Below are 15564 nucleotides of genomic sequence, written 5' to 3'. Positions count from 1 at the left end.
AGAGCAGATGGGCAGTTTTAGGCTTTGTTCAAAGTCCCTTAAATCACATTTCTCCCCTATTCTGATGTTTAGCTTGAACTTCAGGAGGATTGTTTTGAATGTGTTCGAATGCTTAAATGCACTGGGCTAATAAAAGGGCCAGTGGGTGTATGTGCATCAGTAAATGAACACTCTTTAATTTTTAATCTCAGACGATACTCACAAAAAATTTATTTAATTCTCCTCTAAAATATTGAGCTTTCTGTTCCAGTGATGGATATTCCTGTTAAACATAGCCAAAGTTTCACATAATGAGATCACTTTATGTGCAGTGAGCCAAAAGCTTCACAGGTTAAACTGTCTGGTCTTGAAATGATGTCACATATCCTTATTGTAGTGATCTCAGCACATAGCTGAGCACTGCAGTCCCGTCCTGTGAGAGGCAACCAATCAGAACAAAGTTGGTTCAAACAGGGGGAGGAGCCAAAGCAGCTGCAGCAAAGAAGAGTTTAAAACAAATAAGGATATTAAAAATAAATAAATAATACAAAAAAATATATGTAAAAAGTAAATATTGAAACTTTACTGTTTTACATTTCAAATCTTTATTTAAACTGTATTAAGCACAACAAATGTAATGTATAACGAATTAAAACATAAACCTGTTAAAACCGCATGATGCCAAATAATTAAAAGGCTCTGAGCACAAGCAGTGCTGTGGTGGTCATCCTGTCACGGTCAGGTCAAATAAATTCAGAGCACCTAGAATCTCTTTGGTCTGGAACATTTTTGGCAAACTGAGAAAGCAGCAAAAAGCGCCAGCTGGACCACAGAAAACGCCGGACCATGTAAAAATTTAGCGTCTTGTCGATGTGCAGTTCAGCCCTTTGACCCGGGTTTGAGGGTGCTGAAAGGCTTGGAGTTCCGAAGCGAGCCAGAAATCTCCTGCAAGAAGCCGGTGAGGTGCAGATCCTTCTCAGACTTCCTTCCGTCAAAGATGACGACAAGCGTAAAGTGCGGCTCCGGCCGCGTCAGGTAGTATGTGCTCTGGACCTTGTCATCATAGAAGTGCACCACTTTGTCCAGAGTGTTGAGTTCAGCGGCGCGGTCTCCCATCATCATGATGACGTTGGGCCAGTGTGTGAGCGGCCGCTCTCCTGATGGCAGTGACACCACAGCGGGGAACTGCTCCACGCCCTTCGGTGCTTCCCGGTACGAGTGTGGGTGGTGGTAGCCGTGACCCTGGAAGCTTTCCGAGCCGCGGTTGTCAAACACAAGCGACACATTGCTGGCATCGTGTTTGCGTATGAAGGTGGAGATCTTGCCGTAGTAGTCCGGGGTGGTGCGGGCCGTCTGCGCCCTCATGTCAGCCGGTACCGTCTGCTTGCTCAGAACTTCGTGAAAGTAGAAGCTGAACTTGGCGAGCAGTGTCGCTTGGAAGCGCTGCAGCCACACATAGAGGTGCGGAGGCTGCACTGCCTTCTGGGACTGACCTCCGAACAGGTGCTTGCGAGTCTCCTTCTGCCGCTGGAACAGCTGACCCCAGGTGAGGAGCTTGGAGTTGGCACCGTGCAGGCTGAGCAGGGCGGGCAGGAAGTGCCACTCGGACAACTGGGCTTGGCAGCGCAGCAGCTGTGTCACTACGTCCACCTCCATCTGGAAGCCCTCCTCCACCCGGCCCACAATGGGATGGTGAAACCTGGAAGAGCAAAAAAGAAAGAGAAGGAGGTGAGGAAGTAAAGAAGGAACCAATCCATCAGTCAGTCATTATTCCTCCTGTTGGGTCTGACATTATTCATCTTTTCCAGGCCTGAAACAAACACACACTGAGGCTCCAGTGAAACAATCACTTCTGAACAGTGCTGACAGACCTGCAAAGGCAAAATGTGAAGAAGTTTTGAGGGTGCCAAAATAAAATCTCTCTGAGGAGACAGAATCCTTTATTTTCTCTTCTGGCCTAATTTGCAGAAACCTCAAAGCAGCTGAGACAAACGTCTCCCCCAGATCTGCTGACAAGGCAGAGAGAGAGAGCAAGCACGTTACAGTTTCTCGCCGGTTCATGGCTGGCTGACCCGTTGACGTGTGGCGCGTCACGCCGCATTCCGCTGCAGCTCCGTCAACAGCTCACTCGCTTTCTGTTCCTGCTGTGGCTGCAGCACGCCACTTTGCTGACACGTCTCTGGGGAAAACACCAGATTCCTGAGCTCAAAGTTTCCCTTCAACAACCTCAATATGTCACTCTCTCCCTTTCTCTCTCGCTCTTTGTTTTTTACACTTGGGTCCAGAAGCTTTTGAATAATGACACAATTTTTGCCAGTGTGCACCACCACAGCAGGTTTTAAATTAAACTATGAAGAAATGATTTAAGTGCTGACTTCCAGCTTTAATTCTAGGACTTTAATTTAAATACTGCATTACCTGTTTAGGAATTACAGACATTTCTATGCACAGTCACCTGGTCTGTGTCAAAATTGTGTCGTTGTCCAAATACTTAACCGTACATGTTTGGGGTTTTTTTAATCTCGCTTTTTTATAATCAACATCAAAGGACCAAACTACCTGGGTCTGGAAGTCTTAGTTGCTACAACTATGTTAGTTGTAGTAGTTTCGAACTGTTCCATTTAACTCTTACATTGCAAAATTAAAAGATTTTCTTCAGTAAAAGTAATCTGTAATCAGATACACACTTGGAGCTGTATTTCTGGAGGACGACCTCGAGCACTGTGACCAGCTCCTCAGAGTTGACATTCTTCTGGCTGCCCAGTGAGTGCATTTTCTCGTACAGGTCAGCCATCTCCATGCGGGCCTGGATGAAGTGGCAGAGCTGCTCTGAAAGGTGCGATAACAGGTCCTCCAGGTAGGAGGCGGAAGAGGAGGAGTTCAACTGGCCGTGGCGCCCCATCATCACCACCTTCCTGAGTTCGTTGTACAGCGAGGTGTAGATGGTGCGGATGGAGTCCTTCCGGCTGAAGAAGGACTGGCCACCTGCAGAGAGAGGGGTGTGTGTCAAGCTACAGAAACACTTAGGTGCTGCAGCGCCACCTGGTGGTGGAAATTTAATTTGGAGTTTTAAATGTTTAATTGAGTACAAATAATGGACAATAAGAAATCATTGCTTACTTATAATGAAGATGAAAACATAAGTCTCAGCTCAGACTGGATTAAAATTCTGACTGAAGCAGCGATAAAAACAGTTGGAGCTGTTGTGAACAAACGTTCTGCAAGGTGTGATGCAGGACATCCATCGAGGACATAAAACAAATTATAAAACCTAAAACTCTGCATGCACAGCACTACATTTAAAAGCTGTTTATTAGGAGCAAAAAAAAAAAAAAGATAAATACTTAGAAATGTTTATGTTCACAGCAGGAAAAAGGAGTAAAAACCCTGAAATCACCATTATGGACTGAACCCAGATTTCCCAAAACATTCCCATATTTGACGTTTTAAAGAAGGTGTCATTCTGAAGGAGACCACTCGCATGAAATATTTCACCACAGGTTAAAGGTGAATGCTCAGAACAGACTTGTAGTGATTGCAGTGACCCTTTGCTCTAAGGGGAACCACACAATTCCAACATTCCTTCCACAGCATGAGCGCCACAGGCCATTTTATTATCATGAACTGACATTCATATTTGCAATTGTTCTCCTAAATTTGCTATCATTTCTTACAAATAGATTTTTTCTCCTAGACTTTCGTTTACTTATAAACATGCTCCATTGTCCTGAATTTTTTTCTTACAAATATGCCATTTTCACCTGAAACTTTTTCCCCTCATAGATTTGCGCGTTTTTTAAAAAATCATTTTAATTTCATTTAATGTCAATGAAATCAATTACACATCGACGAATTATTCTACCTTAGTACATGCACAGACCCCATATATACTCCATTTTATCTGCTTTAATCCACCACACCCTCCGTGTTATGGTGGTAGTTATACAGGGGACCACAGCAGCAGAGAAAGCTACCTATTTTCTGTCCCAGGAACGTCATGTTGTGGTACACCTTCTCCGCCGCGGCCAGGTGAGCCAGAGCGGCCAGCAGCGCGCTCCAGATGCTCCCGCTGCTCCTGCTGCCGTCCTTCTCCCGCTCCACGTAGTCCTTTGCTCGGTCGAAGGAAAACATGCCGAGCTGGGCGAAGAAGCTCTCCAGGATGGCCCGCTCCCGGGGAACGGGCCGCAGCTCCTCCACCTCCATGGTTCGCAGATACCCCCGAGCTAACTGTTAGCAACGGGAAGTGTGTGTAAGAAAAAACACCAACTGATAAATAGTGTGGTTAAAAGGCTAATTTTACATACTGATCCCAGGAAACCCATTAAATATAAACGTGAAACAAAGAAATTAAAACACGTCTATTTAAAGCTAACAGGCCAAGTGCAAGACGCCATATTGACTACGCCGGATGTAAACACTACGGAAAGCCGCGGACGTCAATTCATGAGGGGGTCTTTTATTCAGCGGCGGATCTAGAGAAATTTTCTTAGGGTGGCATGAGCGTGGCAAAGAAATCAAATGGGGTGGCAAAATCAAAGCCTTTTTTTTTCAAACACACATGTAGGTGGTTACATATGGTTAAACTAATTTAAATGCAGTAAGTATACACGTTTTTCATATAAATATAGTCTATAACTTAATTATTATCTGTAGCCCACATAATTACACACTTTAGTTACATAAAACATGTGAGTTTTGATGTTATGTACTGTATAGCCTGTATAATAAATAAATATGTAGCCCAATAAGTATAAAATCCAGAAAGCTACACAACATTGGGCGGTTCATTTACAAACACAAGTCTAACTTAAGTTTCACTGTTTTTTGTTAGAAAACAATCACACTGTTGGATGCTTTAAATTACACAAATTGTCAGAAATCTGCACTGTCATGAACAAAAATTTAAACCTAATTTTCATGATTTGTTGGATTAACCCACTGAGGTCTGAAATACAACCGGCCATTTTTGACTCCTTTTGAGTTTACGTTTGTATTTCACCCTCAAATTGTTTCATTTTATTTTTTTCCCCTTGCCTCGTTTGGTATCTTTTCAGCTCAACTGAATTTAGTTGTTTTTCACTGGCATTAGTATTACTGATCTGAAATCACACAAAGAACTTAAAATCCTAGTTGTATTTTTTTACTGTAAAAAAACCCACAGACATGCTGAGTAAATTTTTACAACTTGAAATGCAAATATAATATAATTGTACATTTTGTAAACTATTTAACTATTTATCTAAAAATGCAGCCAATACACCTGCTGTTTTTTCATTTTGTGTAAGAATTTAAAAATATTACTAAAACTAAAATGAGAGAACAATCAGGTGTTGCACTAAGATGCCCCACAAATGATGTGTGCCAGTAAAAAAAAAAGTTTCTCCACCAAAAGACAGAACAGCATAGGGATAAACCTGCAGGCCCAACACTTGGCAGGCCTGACAATAGGAGGTGTATCACTCCGCTGGTTTTCTACTTAGTGACAGTGTTTACATTGCAAATGTGCCTTTGTGACATTCATTAGTGCCCTCACTGACACACAAAACAAAACGACTACACAACAGAACAACTACACAAGACAACACAACACACTAAGAATCCACTCCACACTAAACTTCACAAATCTCCCACATCTAAAAACTCTCTCTCTCTCTCCCTTGCTATGTCTCGCTGCCGTTACCGTCACTCCTAAAACTTTTCCCTCTTCCTAAACAATCAAATCCCACGTGTTGACTTATTTTTTTTAATTGGTCGACATGGTGCATTTTTCCACCAATAAGAAAGAGGTGGCTTTTTTTCTTTCTTTACTGTTTTCGCGCTGTCCTTAGAAAACGCTTAAAACACACACACACAAAAACATGACGACAGTATTTAGAAAAAAGCGTGGCTTATATATATTATCATAACTCTGGATTTACTGGCCTGTAATTAAAATTTAAAAACTTTAAAGTCTGAACTTTCAATGTGGGCTGAAATAGAGAGTCAGCGTGGCTGCAGCTTGTTGCTATGTCAGCTTACATCAGTCATGTGATTTGGAGGTGCAGCGTGTCTGTGGACCACAGAGGGTTAATAACACTCACCTTCATTCCATTTCCAGAGTGTAACAACCAACCACCTGTTTAAATTCCGAAATTCCCATGGTGTTGTTCAAAATATGCTCTGGCACAATTAAAAGCATGGCTTGCTACTGAAAACAAGAAAAAAGCCGGTCATGCTATGGGCTGAACCATTTGTTAATGGTGCAGGGGAGGAACACTATCCAATATATTCAGTTTTAGCATTTATATTCATTGTTGACTGTAACTACGCTCAAACTGGTAATGCTATCTTATTTGAATAAACAACACTGTCATATGCAAAACTGGGGTGGCACTTGGGGTGGCAAGGGATCATTTTAGGGTGGCACTTGCCACCCCATGCCACCCTTCTAGATCCACCCCTGCTTTTATTGTTAATTTATTTTCACTGTCTTTAATTTGTTATAAAAATCCAGATTTTTTAAACTCAAATTTCCAAGAAAAAAAGGTCAAATTTACAAAAGTAAACTGACAAATTATTATGAGTTATTAATCCCAGGAGTTCAAATATATAAATTAATATGTAAATTAAATACAACATAACTTTAAGAAGTGAAGTTATATTGTTCTTTGACTTAAAAAAATATTTTCGCCAATATTTTTCCCAGTTTTCCTACACGTTACTATTTTTCATCATGTATCCCCTCTAAGTAACAACAGGAATGAACCAAATCCCAGGTTTAGACTTATTTTTCACTTTTATTATTGAAAGCATATTAAAGTTATCTTTTGTGGGGCTGAAACTGTGGAAAACCTCCCAATACTTTATCTACAGTTAATGTTTTTGACACAGTTATTTAACAGAACTGTTTTGTGCTTTTTTGTACTAAATAACACTCTGAATATGTTTTATATTAATTGGTTTTTGTTTTTGTTTCATATATATTGCTGTTATATGTCCTCATTCTTGTTGGCTTTTAACCGGGCCCTGAAATATGTTGCAAGGACTAAAAATAAATGTAAAATTGATGTTGCTGTCAGGGGTGTTGGTGAAGATATATAACCTTAATATCACTTAAGCCAGGGGTGTCCAACTCCAGGCCTCAAGGGCAGATGTCCTGCAGGTTTTAGTTGTGTTCTTGATCCAACACAGCTGATTTCAATGGCTAAATTACCTCCTCAGCATGTCTTGAAGTTCTTCACAGGCCTGGTAATGAACTAATCATTTGATTCAGGTGTGTTGACACAGGGTGATATCTAAAACCTGCAGGACACTGGCCCTTGAGGCTTGGAGCGGGACACCCCTGACTAAATCTAAGCACCAATCAAAGGGGATGAAGTTCCTGTAGTTCCTCTAGTGGCCACTTGATGCTGCTTCAAACAGTGAGTCAGTTGCCATAGACTCCAATGTTAACGTGTCCAACTTCCCAGCAGACATAAATATGGTTACAGCCTGATGCAAGAAACAACTTAGGCCTGTGCTAATAGGGTCACTTCCAGTACCAAAAAAGCGGCTTGGCAGTGACTAATCCCATCTTTTATATACAGTCTATGGTTTAAAGTTTGGCTTGCCCATTGATTTCCCTCAGGATTCATTTGCTCCAAGAGTCTTTGGGGATTCATATGGGCTCAAATTGTGGTCATAAATATTTTGTACTTGTAAATCAAATGCATATTTGTGTACTGAGTTTTGTAACCTTGTAAACCAAAATATTTGAAAAATGTTATGTTTCTGCATCTATGTGTTAGTTGAAAGCCACATGCAGCCAGGGAACCCGAGCACAGAGTTTTACATGTAGTTTTTTGCTTTATATCTGTAACCAGACCTTAACAAAAATAATTGTAACTTGTGTAAATACTTTTACAAACACAAATCTTTTTTTACACACACAGAAATTCTCATCTGTAGATGCACAAGCATAACATTTTCACATATTTTGGTTTACAAGGTTACAAAACTCAAATACTCACAAATATACATTTGATTTACAAGTACAAAATATTTATGACCACAATTTGAGCCCATAGGATTCACTAAGCTCCAACATCATGTCATGGTGTTGAAGTCCCTTTCAACAACTACACTTCCCATGAGTCTTGGAAATACAGAATATTATAAGGTCTTTCTCTCTAATTCTCTCTTAAGGCTCTCTCTCTCTCCAGGGGTGGATCTAGCCCCCCTCTTAAAAAGTTACTGCTGCTTCAGTTTCGCACAAACCACATCTCCTCTGATCCTCCTCCGCTCGTCGCTGCTCGGTAGGTGGCATAATCTCTCTTTCCTTCAATAGCTCTCCCCTAGTGTGTGTGTGTTCATAGTTTGATCTCAGTTAATATTTTTGACTGATAGACATTTATGGTGTGTATTCAAAATAAACTACTGATATTAAATCACCACTATGACTGTGTGTGGGTTTAATATTGGAGCATAAGACCAGGCTACAAGAAATTTGAGCTGTAAATTATCCGCAGGTTTGTGCACCTGTGTGAATCAGTGGGAGGAAGATATAATTAAACAAATTCTTGTTTTGAGTATTTAGTCTATTGTAATTTGTTAAAAACATTAAATCATTTTGCTTTATAGTTTTGGATATACACTCTACGGCCACTTTATTAGGTAGACTTTTTCAACTCTTTGGTAACACAAACACAAACATTTATTCAGCCAATCCTGTGGCAGTAACTCGATGCATTTAGATGTGGTCAAGATGACCTGCAGACATTCAGGCTGAATATCAGAATGAGAAAAAACATTATTTTAACTGGGTTGAACGTGGCGTGGTTGTTGGTACCAGATGGGCTGGTCTGAGTATTTCACAAGCTGCTAATCTGGTGGGATTTTCTAACACAACCATGTCTGGGATTTACAGAGGACAGTCCAAAAAAGAGGAAAATATGAAGTAAACTGCAGCTCTGTGGGAGAAAAAGCAACAGTAACTCAAATAACCACTTGTTATAACTAAGGTATGCAGAAGAGCATTGCAAACTCAAACTTTGCACACAGGCTAAAGCAGCAGAAGACCACATTGGGTGCCACTCTTGCCATCTAAAAATAGAAAAGAAAACAAAGGCTACAATTCACACAGCCTCACCAAAACTATGCAATACAAGACTAAAAAATGTTTTGTGGTCTGATGAGTCTCAATTTCTGCTGCTGGCTGAAACTTAAGTAATTATAACAACAACAAAACAAAACAAAAAAAGAGTAATTATAATATACTTTTTTAAAATCCCAAGATTGGTATTTTTTGATACAGAACTTTAACATTATTTAAACGCATTTAAACACACGGGGTAAAAAGATATGAAATTATGTCATATATACTGTTTGATAACAATATTGTAATTAAGTAAAATCAAAATAAATAGAATACAGTAAAAAGGCACACATTTAAATGAAAATATTAAGTAACAAAATCACACGTAATCAAGTAAAAGCAGAAACTTTTTTTTAAGTTTTTAATGCTGGAAAGAAAAAAACTAGTTACTAGTAAAAAGAAGATGGAACAGTTATTCTACATCACTGCTGTGGTGATGCTGTCCCTCTCAGAAATGAGCATAATTGGCACATCTTTTGGTCCTTTCCAGAAAAACCAGGCTGCATCATAAATGGTTTATGGGGTTTTATAAAAATCAAGGTGTTTTTATGATGAGACACAATCTGTTCTAACCCTGGTATTAAAAGTGTGTAATGTGTACAAACTGCTCCACATTCATTACACAGAAAAGCTTTTAAAATGCTGGCAGATACAGAATCACTTTTATTAGCCTGTACAAATGCAGTGGAACAGAAATACATCTGATCTCAACAATGTGGTAGTTAAAGCTGAGCTGAGCTTCACAGTCAACTATAATTTAATTTATGTGCAAATACCTGTGACACAGTGAATATCCCCTGAGCCTCAGACTGACTTTCCATTCGTAGTGGTAAATAGTAAATCACCCCACATAAACCAAAATAAGGACAGAAGAGTTGAAGGTAAACTGACCTTTCTTATCAGCTGTACCTCAGCTGTACCTACGTTCATCATCTGAAAACCATGATCAACAATGTGGAAAGATTTAAGCCTTTCAATCAGTTTGAGTTGGGAAGATTTCACAGAATATTAAGCCATGTCAGAGGATTACCAGAGTGGGTAGGATTCATCCTCTAGCAACCACGAATCGTCACACAATAAAATGATAATTCGCACAGTAACTACAGAGGTATTTGAAGGGAAAATGATCAAACCGGTGGATAGATACTTCTTGTTATTTGAAGCTTGTGAAATCTCCAACTGTATTCTCAACAGGACATAATTGATTTGACTTAAGTGTGTCAATCTTTGATTTTTCATCAGACACCCGATAAAAAAAATTCTGCTGTGATGCAAGACAAGAACAGAGGTCTCTCTGTGCTCTGCTGTCAGGAAGAGAAGTATTTCCCATGGGATCATAGATTAAATGCTGCATTTTGAGCGGAGCTTTAAAGCTCTTGAAGATCATTGGAAGCTCAGAAATTCCAAGAAGAATGGCAAGAATGATTATAGATATTATTCTGTTTCATCAAACGGTAGGACATCGCTTTCCATGTACACTGAAAAAAATGTTTTGTTCAATTTACTCAATTTTTTTATGACAAGTGGTTGCACGAAATAAATTTGTTTGAATCCAGAAATATTTTTTAAGTACACTGAATTTAATTTAAGCGAGTAAAACCAACATATATTTTTAAGCTACTTTAACTTAACTGTTGTGGATACGTCTTAGTCAAATATTATTAGTAAGTCCAACTAAGGTCGTGTTAAATGTACCAGAATAATTTGTTTCCTTTACACTTATGTCCCAAACTTATATTCAAATCAATCAAATTGTTAATTTCTCTCTATTTCAATTAAGTTAAGTTTCCTTAAAAAATATTGCTTACCCTGATTTGTAGTTTTTAAAAACGTCAATAATGAAAACTACAACATTCTTTCACATCATTTATTAATGCAAAATTTGTTGCAAACAGAATAAGAATCCACATCTCTAAGGGAAATTGCTGCAATTTGTATAATACAAATTACAAAACTTTTGCCTATGAACTAGTAGCTTTAAAAAGCTGTATTCAAACAAAACAGAAACTACAGACAAGAGAAATGTTAACCAATGTTTCTCTTCCTCTAAAAAAGAAAAAAAAAAACCAAACTCCTTACATAAAAGAATAAAACACTACCAGCAGTATAATGTATCACAATTAGAAACTGATGCATCCACAAACTAACCAGTTTCAGACTTGCTGTTCTGCGATCCATATTTAGAAATTGCATTTTAATAAGGTAATTAGACTTAAAATTAAACTTGTGTTTTCCTTACTGCTTATTGACCACTGTCTTTCCATTCTAGTCCTTCCTTGAAGATTCTGAATGTTTTACATATTTTCTGACCTAACATACTCGCTTCAAAACAATTAATAGTCTTTAAAGTGTTACCAGTGTGCTGCAGTGTGGTAATCATGAATGGTTTTTTTTGTTTTTTTTATCCGGTTGAGTTAACACTGATTATACGCAGGGCAGCAGCTATAACTGAATAATTACAAAGTTGCTCTTCAAGCTACTCAAATGTACCACACGTGAAACATTCATTATTGAAAGTTAAAATGTTCAATCGAAACATAACACAGAACAAATGATGGTTGTACAAGAGTTTCACTCCTATTCACAAGAGCACCAGTCATTGGTAATTTACATAACAGCATTCTCTTGATGTGTTATTTTAGAAATCTTCCTATCCAGTAGCAATTTTGTTCTTCAGCCCAAAGACTTTGGGGGAGAGCTTTTCAAATTCAAATTCAAATTTTATTTGTCACGTACACAGTCATACACAGTACGATATGTAGTGAAATGCTTGGACAACTGCTCGTGACCTAAAGAGAACAAAAAAGGAAAAGGCTATGAATAAGATAGGAAATAAATATGAAAAATTAAAAAGGGTAAATTTAACTAGGAAGGAATAAAATATAAATTAAGGTTAAAAATGAAATAACTGTACAACACAAATTAGAATGAAGGGTAAATTTAACTGGGAAGAATAAGATAAAGATAAATATATAAATCAAAGTTGAAAATAAAATAACTGTACAACAAAATACACAATACACAATATAGAACTATATAAGAATGTATGAAGAAATCTAAATATAAATAAATATATACACAATAACAGCAGCTGTACAAGTATTAACCGGAAATGAAGAATATAGTGACCAGTGTTGTGCAAAACCAAAGTCCAGAAAGTCCAGTGTGTGTGTAAGAACCATATGTGTGGGTCAGTACTGTGTGGTGGTGTGATTGAGAGACCGTATTGCCTGCGGGAAGAAGCTCCTCCTCAGTCTCTCTGTGTTGGTCTTCAGGGAGCGGAATCGCTTTCCTGACCTCAACAGAGAGAACAGTCTGTTGTTGGGATGGCTGAGGTCCTTCACGATCTTCACCATCGAATCCCATCAACACTTTCTAAATGAATTCATAATAGTCCTTCAATTCCTTGGGGAAGGCTAGGTTTAGTGCATAGATTACTTCAAGCATCAATGCACAAGCTTGGGCCAGAGATCCAATGTTGTCCATGACTATCTCCCCTTCAACAAATATTCCAATGTCATCATAATGTCCATTTTGTCCATCCTCCCTGTTGATGACATAAATGCCCATGGTGTGCTTCTTCAGGTCTCTCTGGATATCATCTCCTTCAATGTCCTAAACATTTAATAAAAAGGTAAAAGAAAAAACAATTAACTCTACAATTAAATTCCAATCTAGTCGTTTGTGTGTGTGTGTGTGTGTGTGTGTGTGTGTGTGTGTGTGTGTGTGTAATACACACACACACACACACACAGATATCTATCTAAAAAGTGTGTGTATAGATGACTTGCTTACAATGACTTAAATGACTTACAAAGAACTCCTGAATAAGGCTTCCGTCCTCTTCACCAAGGTAGAGGCAAAGTGCCCTGAGAACTGCTTCCCTTTTCACTTTAACATCACTTTCAGCCTGTTTAAAGAGAGTTGCTGATTAAACCAATTTGGAAAAAAGAACAATGTCTGACATTCGCAATAAGTAAATTTTATCATATGTCAGTTCAAACATAGTAAATAAAATTTATATATGAAATTTCAAAATTTAGATTGCTTGGCTGGTCACCTAAAACTGCTTATTGGACTCACCAGTGACCTGCCACTTAAGACAAAAGAAATCCAAATAGAATTTGCAATTAGGGCTGCTCAATTAATCGAATTTTAATCACGATTACGATCTGGGCTTTCAACGATCATTAAAAATGACTGAGCCGATTATTAGCCCCTCCCTCATTTATCCGCGACACCTTAAAGGCCAGTCCGTGAAAATATTGTCGGGCATAAACCGGTCCGTGGCGCAAAAAAGGTTGGAGACCGCTGATTAAGAGGACCCGAGGGAAGCTCGGAAAGCTAAGCAGAAGTTATTTGGAGAGGAGAGAGTGACTGCTGTTGGTTGAAAAGAGAGGTTAAAAAAAAAAAAAAAACTTCAGTGGTGTTGCACACTATTTTATATTATTTTTTAAAGTCATTGAAGCCGGTCAGAGCAGCACACTCCGTTTTGTGTAACTATTTTTAAATCCCTGTAGAACCTGAACCGTGTAAGCTAGCGCAATAATTTTTTTTGCATATGAAACCGGAGGAGTTGTACTTACATCTTATGCCATCAGCTTGTCCTCGGTCACGGTTTCCTTCCACATATAGCTTTGCAAAAACTGCATAGAAAGCGCTTGCAGGAACAAAAACATAATATTCCAGAAACACGCTTTGCCGATCCGATCAGCTGTTCGTAACACTTCCCACAGTGAATCAGACGTCAGCACGAACTATCACATGTCCGCCATTTCCTGGCCGAAACCGGAAGTGACGTCATTTTCGCGGAAATGTAGTTTTTTACTTGTAGGCCTTAAAAGCCTATACTGGTCATGTTTGACTTTTCTGAATAGTTTCTGGGATGCTTAGAACTCGAATTGCACTGCTGGAAATCGTTTATTTTGATGCACCTTCTGTTTTCTTTGCAAATTTGCATCATAGGATTGTTTTTTCGTTTTTCCTGCAGTATATAAAAATTGGTGTATCTCCAAAATAAAACTATGAAGACACTCAAAATAAATTTCCTGTTGTTGTAAACTATTTTTTGCAACTTTTTTGTATTTAAAGTTTTGAGGGATAAACCTCTTAAATTTCTCCAAGTAGAAATATATGTAAAAAAACAAAACCGATTTTCAATTTTTTTGTAGTTTATTGCAACTTTTTTGCAATTTATGTAGTTACTATGGACATAATGCATACATATTATTAAAATATGGGCTATAACAGTTGTATAGCAACTTGAAATGCTCCCACAAATGGCACTACAACATGTAAAAAAATAATATAAGCTCTGGCGGACTTGGTTCTATGGTAGGTCTTAAAGGGTTAAATAAATATCGTCAAATAATCGAGATCTCAATTTCAGTGAAAATAATCGTGATTATCATTTTTGCCATAATCGAGCAGCCCTATTTGCAATATTCAGATTTACCTCTTGCATGATCTGCAAGTGGTGGGCAAGTTTCTGCCCAGAAACACCGCCCTTCTTCTGGAAAACTGTCATCAACTGAGGTGTAATTCTGTCTAACTGTGCCGCGAAGGTCATCTCCAGTTGAAGTGTTGTAATACACTGGAATTCAGCATTTACCTGTAAAACACACACACACACACACACACACACACACACACACACACACACACACACACACACACACACACACACACACACAAAGAAGACTGGTGCTTAATCATTGGTATGATTATTTTGTTATTTCTTCATTAAATGCTACAATGCAATTGCCATCACTTCATAAAGCATGATTATCATATGGGTTAGTATACAGTGCATGAAGGATGTTACTACTGTTAATCAAAGAAGAAATGAATGGCATCAGTCCATTTAACGGGTTTAAAGGGTTTTAAAAAGCAGATATTTGTCTGTTTCAGGTGGTTGGCAACACATTTTCCTGTGCTCTTTGTCCACTGGTGGGAGTGTCTCACCTGTGAGGTCAGCGGGGCAGAACTCTGCCATCAGCAACAGAGAGCAGAGAAAATTTAGATGTGCAACTAAAAACATGCTTGCCATGTAAGCCCCAAACATCTCTGAAATTGCTCTGCAAACTTCAGAGTACTTATACTTCAGGAGTCCTGTGGGTACCGTAAAGACTCATGTATGCAAACAAACCACATTTTTTTTTGCAATCTGATCCTTTTTCTCTTGGCTGTTTCCTTCAGGGATCACCACAGTGAATGATCCACCTCCATCTAACCCTATGCTCTGCATCCTCTTAACTCACAAGAACTAAATTCCTGTTTTTCATTTCACTTTCGCAAGTTTTTTTTTTCTTTTGTCCTGGATAAAAGAAATTTAATCATATATATTAATTGATATTAATTAATATCAATATTAATAATCACAAGAACCCTTAAGATGAGATAGATAAACTTGTCCCTGCAATACTGTGACAAATACTGTTGTGATAAATATGTAAGGAATTTGCATGTACTTA

At 38.4% G+C, this 15564-nt stretch overlaps 1 protein-coding gene across 2 annotated transcripts; it reads right to left on the bottom strand.

Annotated features, from left to right (window-relative positions):
• Positions 1-190: 190 nt before the first annotated feature.
• kics2 (KICSTOR subunit 2) lies at positions 191-7079 on the bottom strand. Of its 2 annotated transcripts, none has more exons than XM_082509939.1 (4): positions 7061-7079; positions 3954-4206; positions 2667-2964; positions 191-1678 (listed from the first exon to the last, which is right to left on the bottom strand). In XM_082509939.1, the coding sequence occupies exons 2-4, from the start codon at positions 4180-4182 to the stop codon at positions 859-861; spliced, it is 1347 nt and encodes a 448-aa protein (XP_082366065.1). In that variant the 5' UTR covers positions 4183-4206; positions 7061-7079; the 3' UTR covers positions 191-858. The 2 variants fall into 2 exon arrangements, with proteins under 2 accessions (XP_082366065.1, XP_082366064.1); XM_082509938.1 differs by lacking the exon at positions 7061-7079 and adding an exon at positions 6060-6175.
• Positions 7080-15564: the final 8485 nt, after the last annotated feature.

Source organism: Aulonocara stuartgranti, assembly GCF_965226115.1.
Source record: "Aulonocara stuartgranti genome assembly, chromosome: 17".
Taxonomy (NCBI): domain Eukaryota; kingdom Metazoa; phylum Chordata; class Actinopteri; order Cichliformes; family Cichlidae; genus Aulonocara; species Aulonocara stuartgranti.
The sequence above is the reverse complement of the archived record's forward strand: the minus strand, read 5'-3'. Positions and strand labels throughout refer to the sequence as shown.

What these genes read in the sequence shown, in the direction of transcription:
- kics2 (XM_082509938.1), bottom strand. An exon ending in GTTCCTGGGACAGAAAATAG is followed by an intron (nt 2,965 to 3,953) that starts GTAGCTTTCTCT and finishes CTCTCTCTGCAG; the next exon opens with GTGGCCAGTCCTTCTTCAGC. An exon ending in CTCCAGAAATACAGCTCCAA is followed by an intron (nt 1,679 to 2,666) that starts GTGTGTATCTGA and finishes TTGCTCTTCCAG; the next exon opens with GTTTCACCATCCCATTGTGG.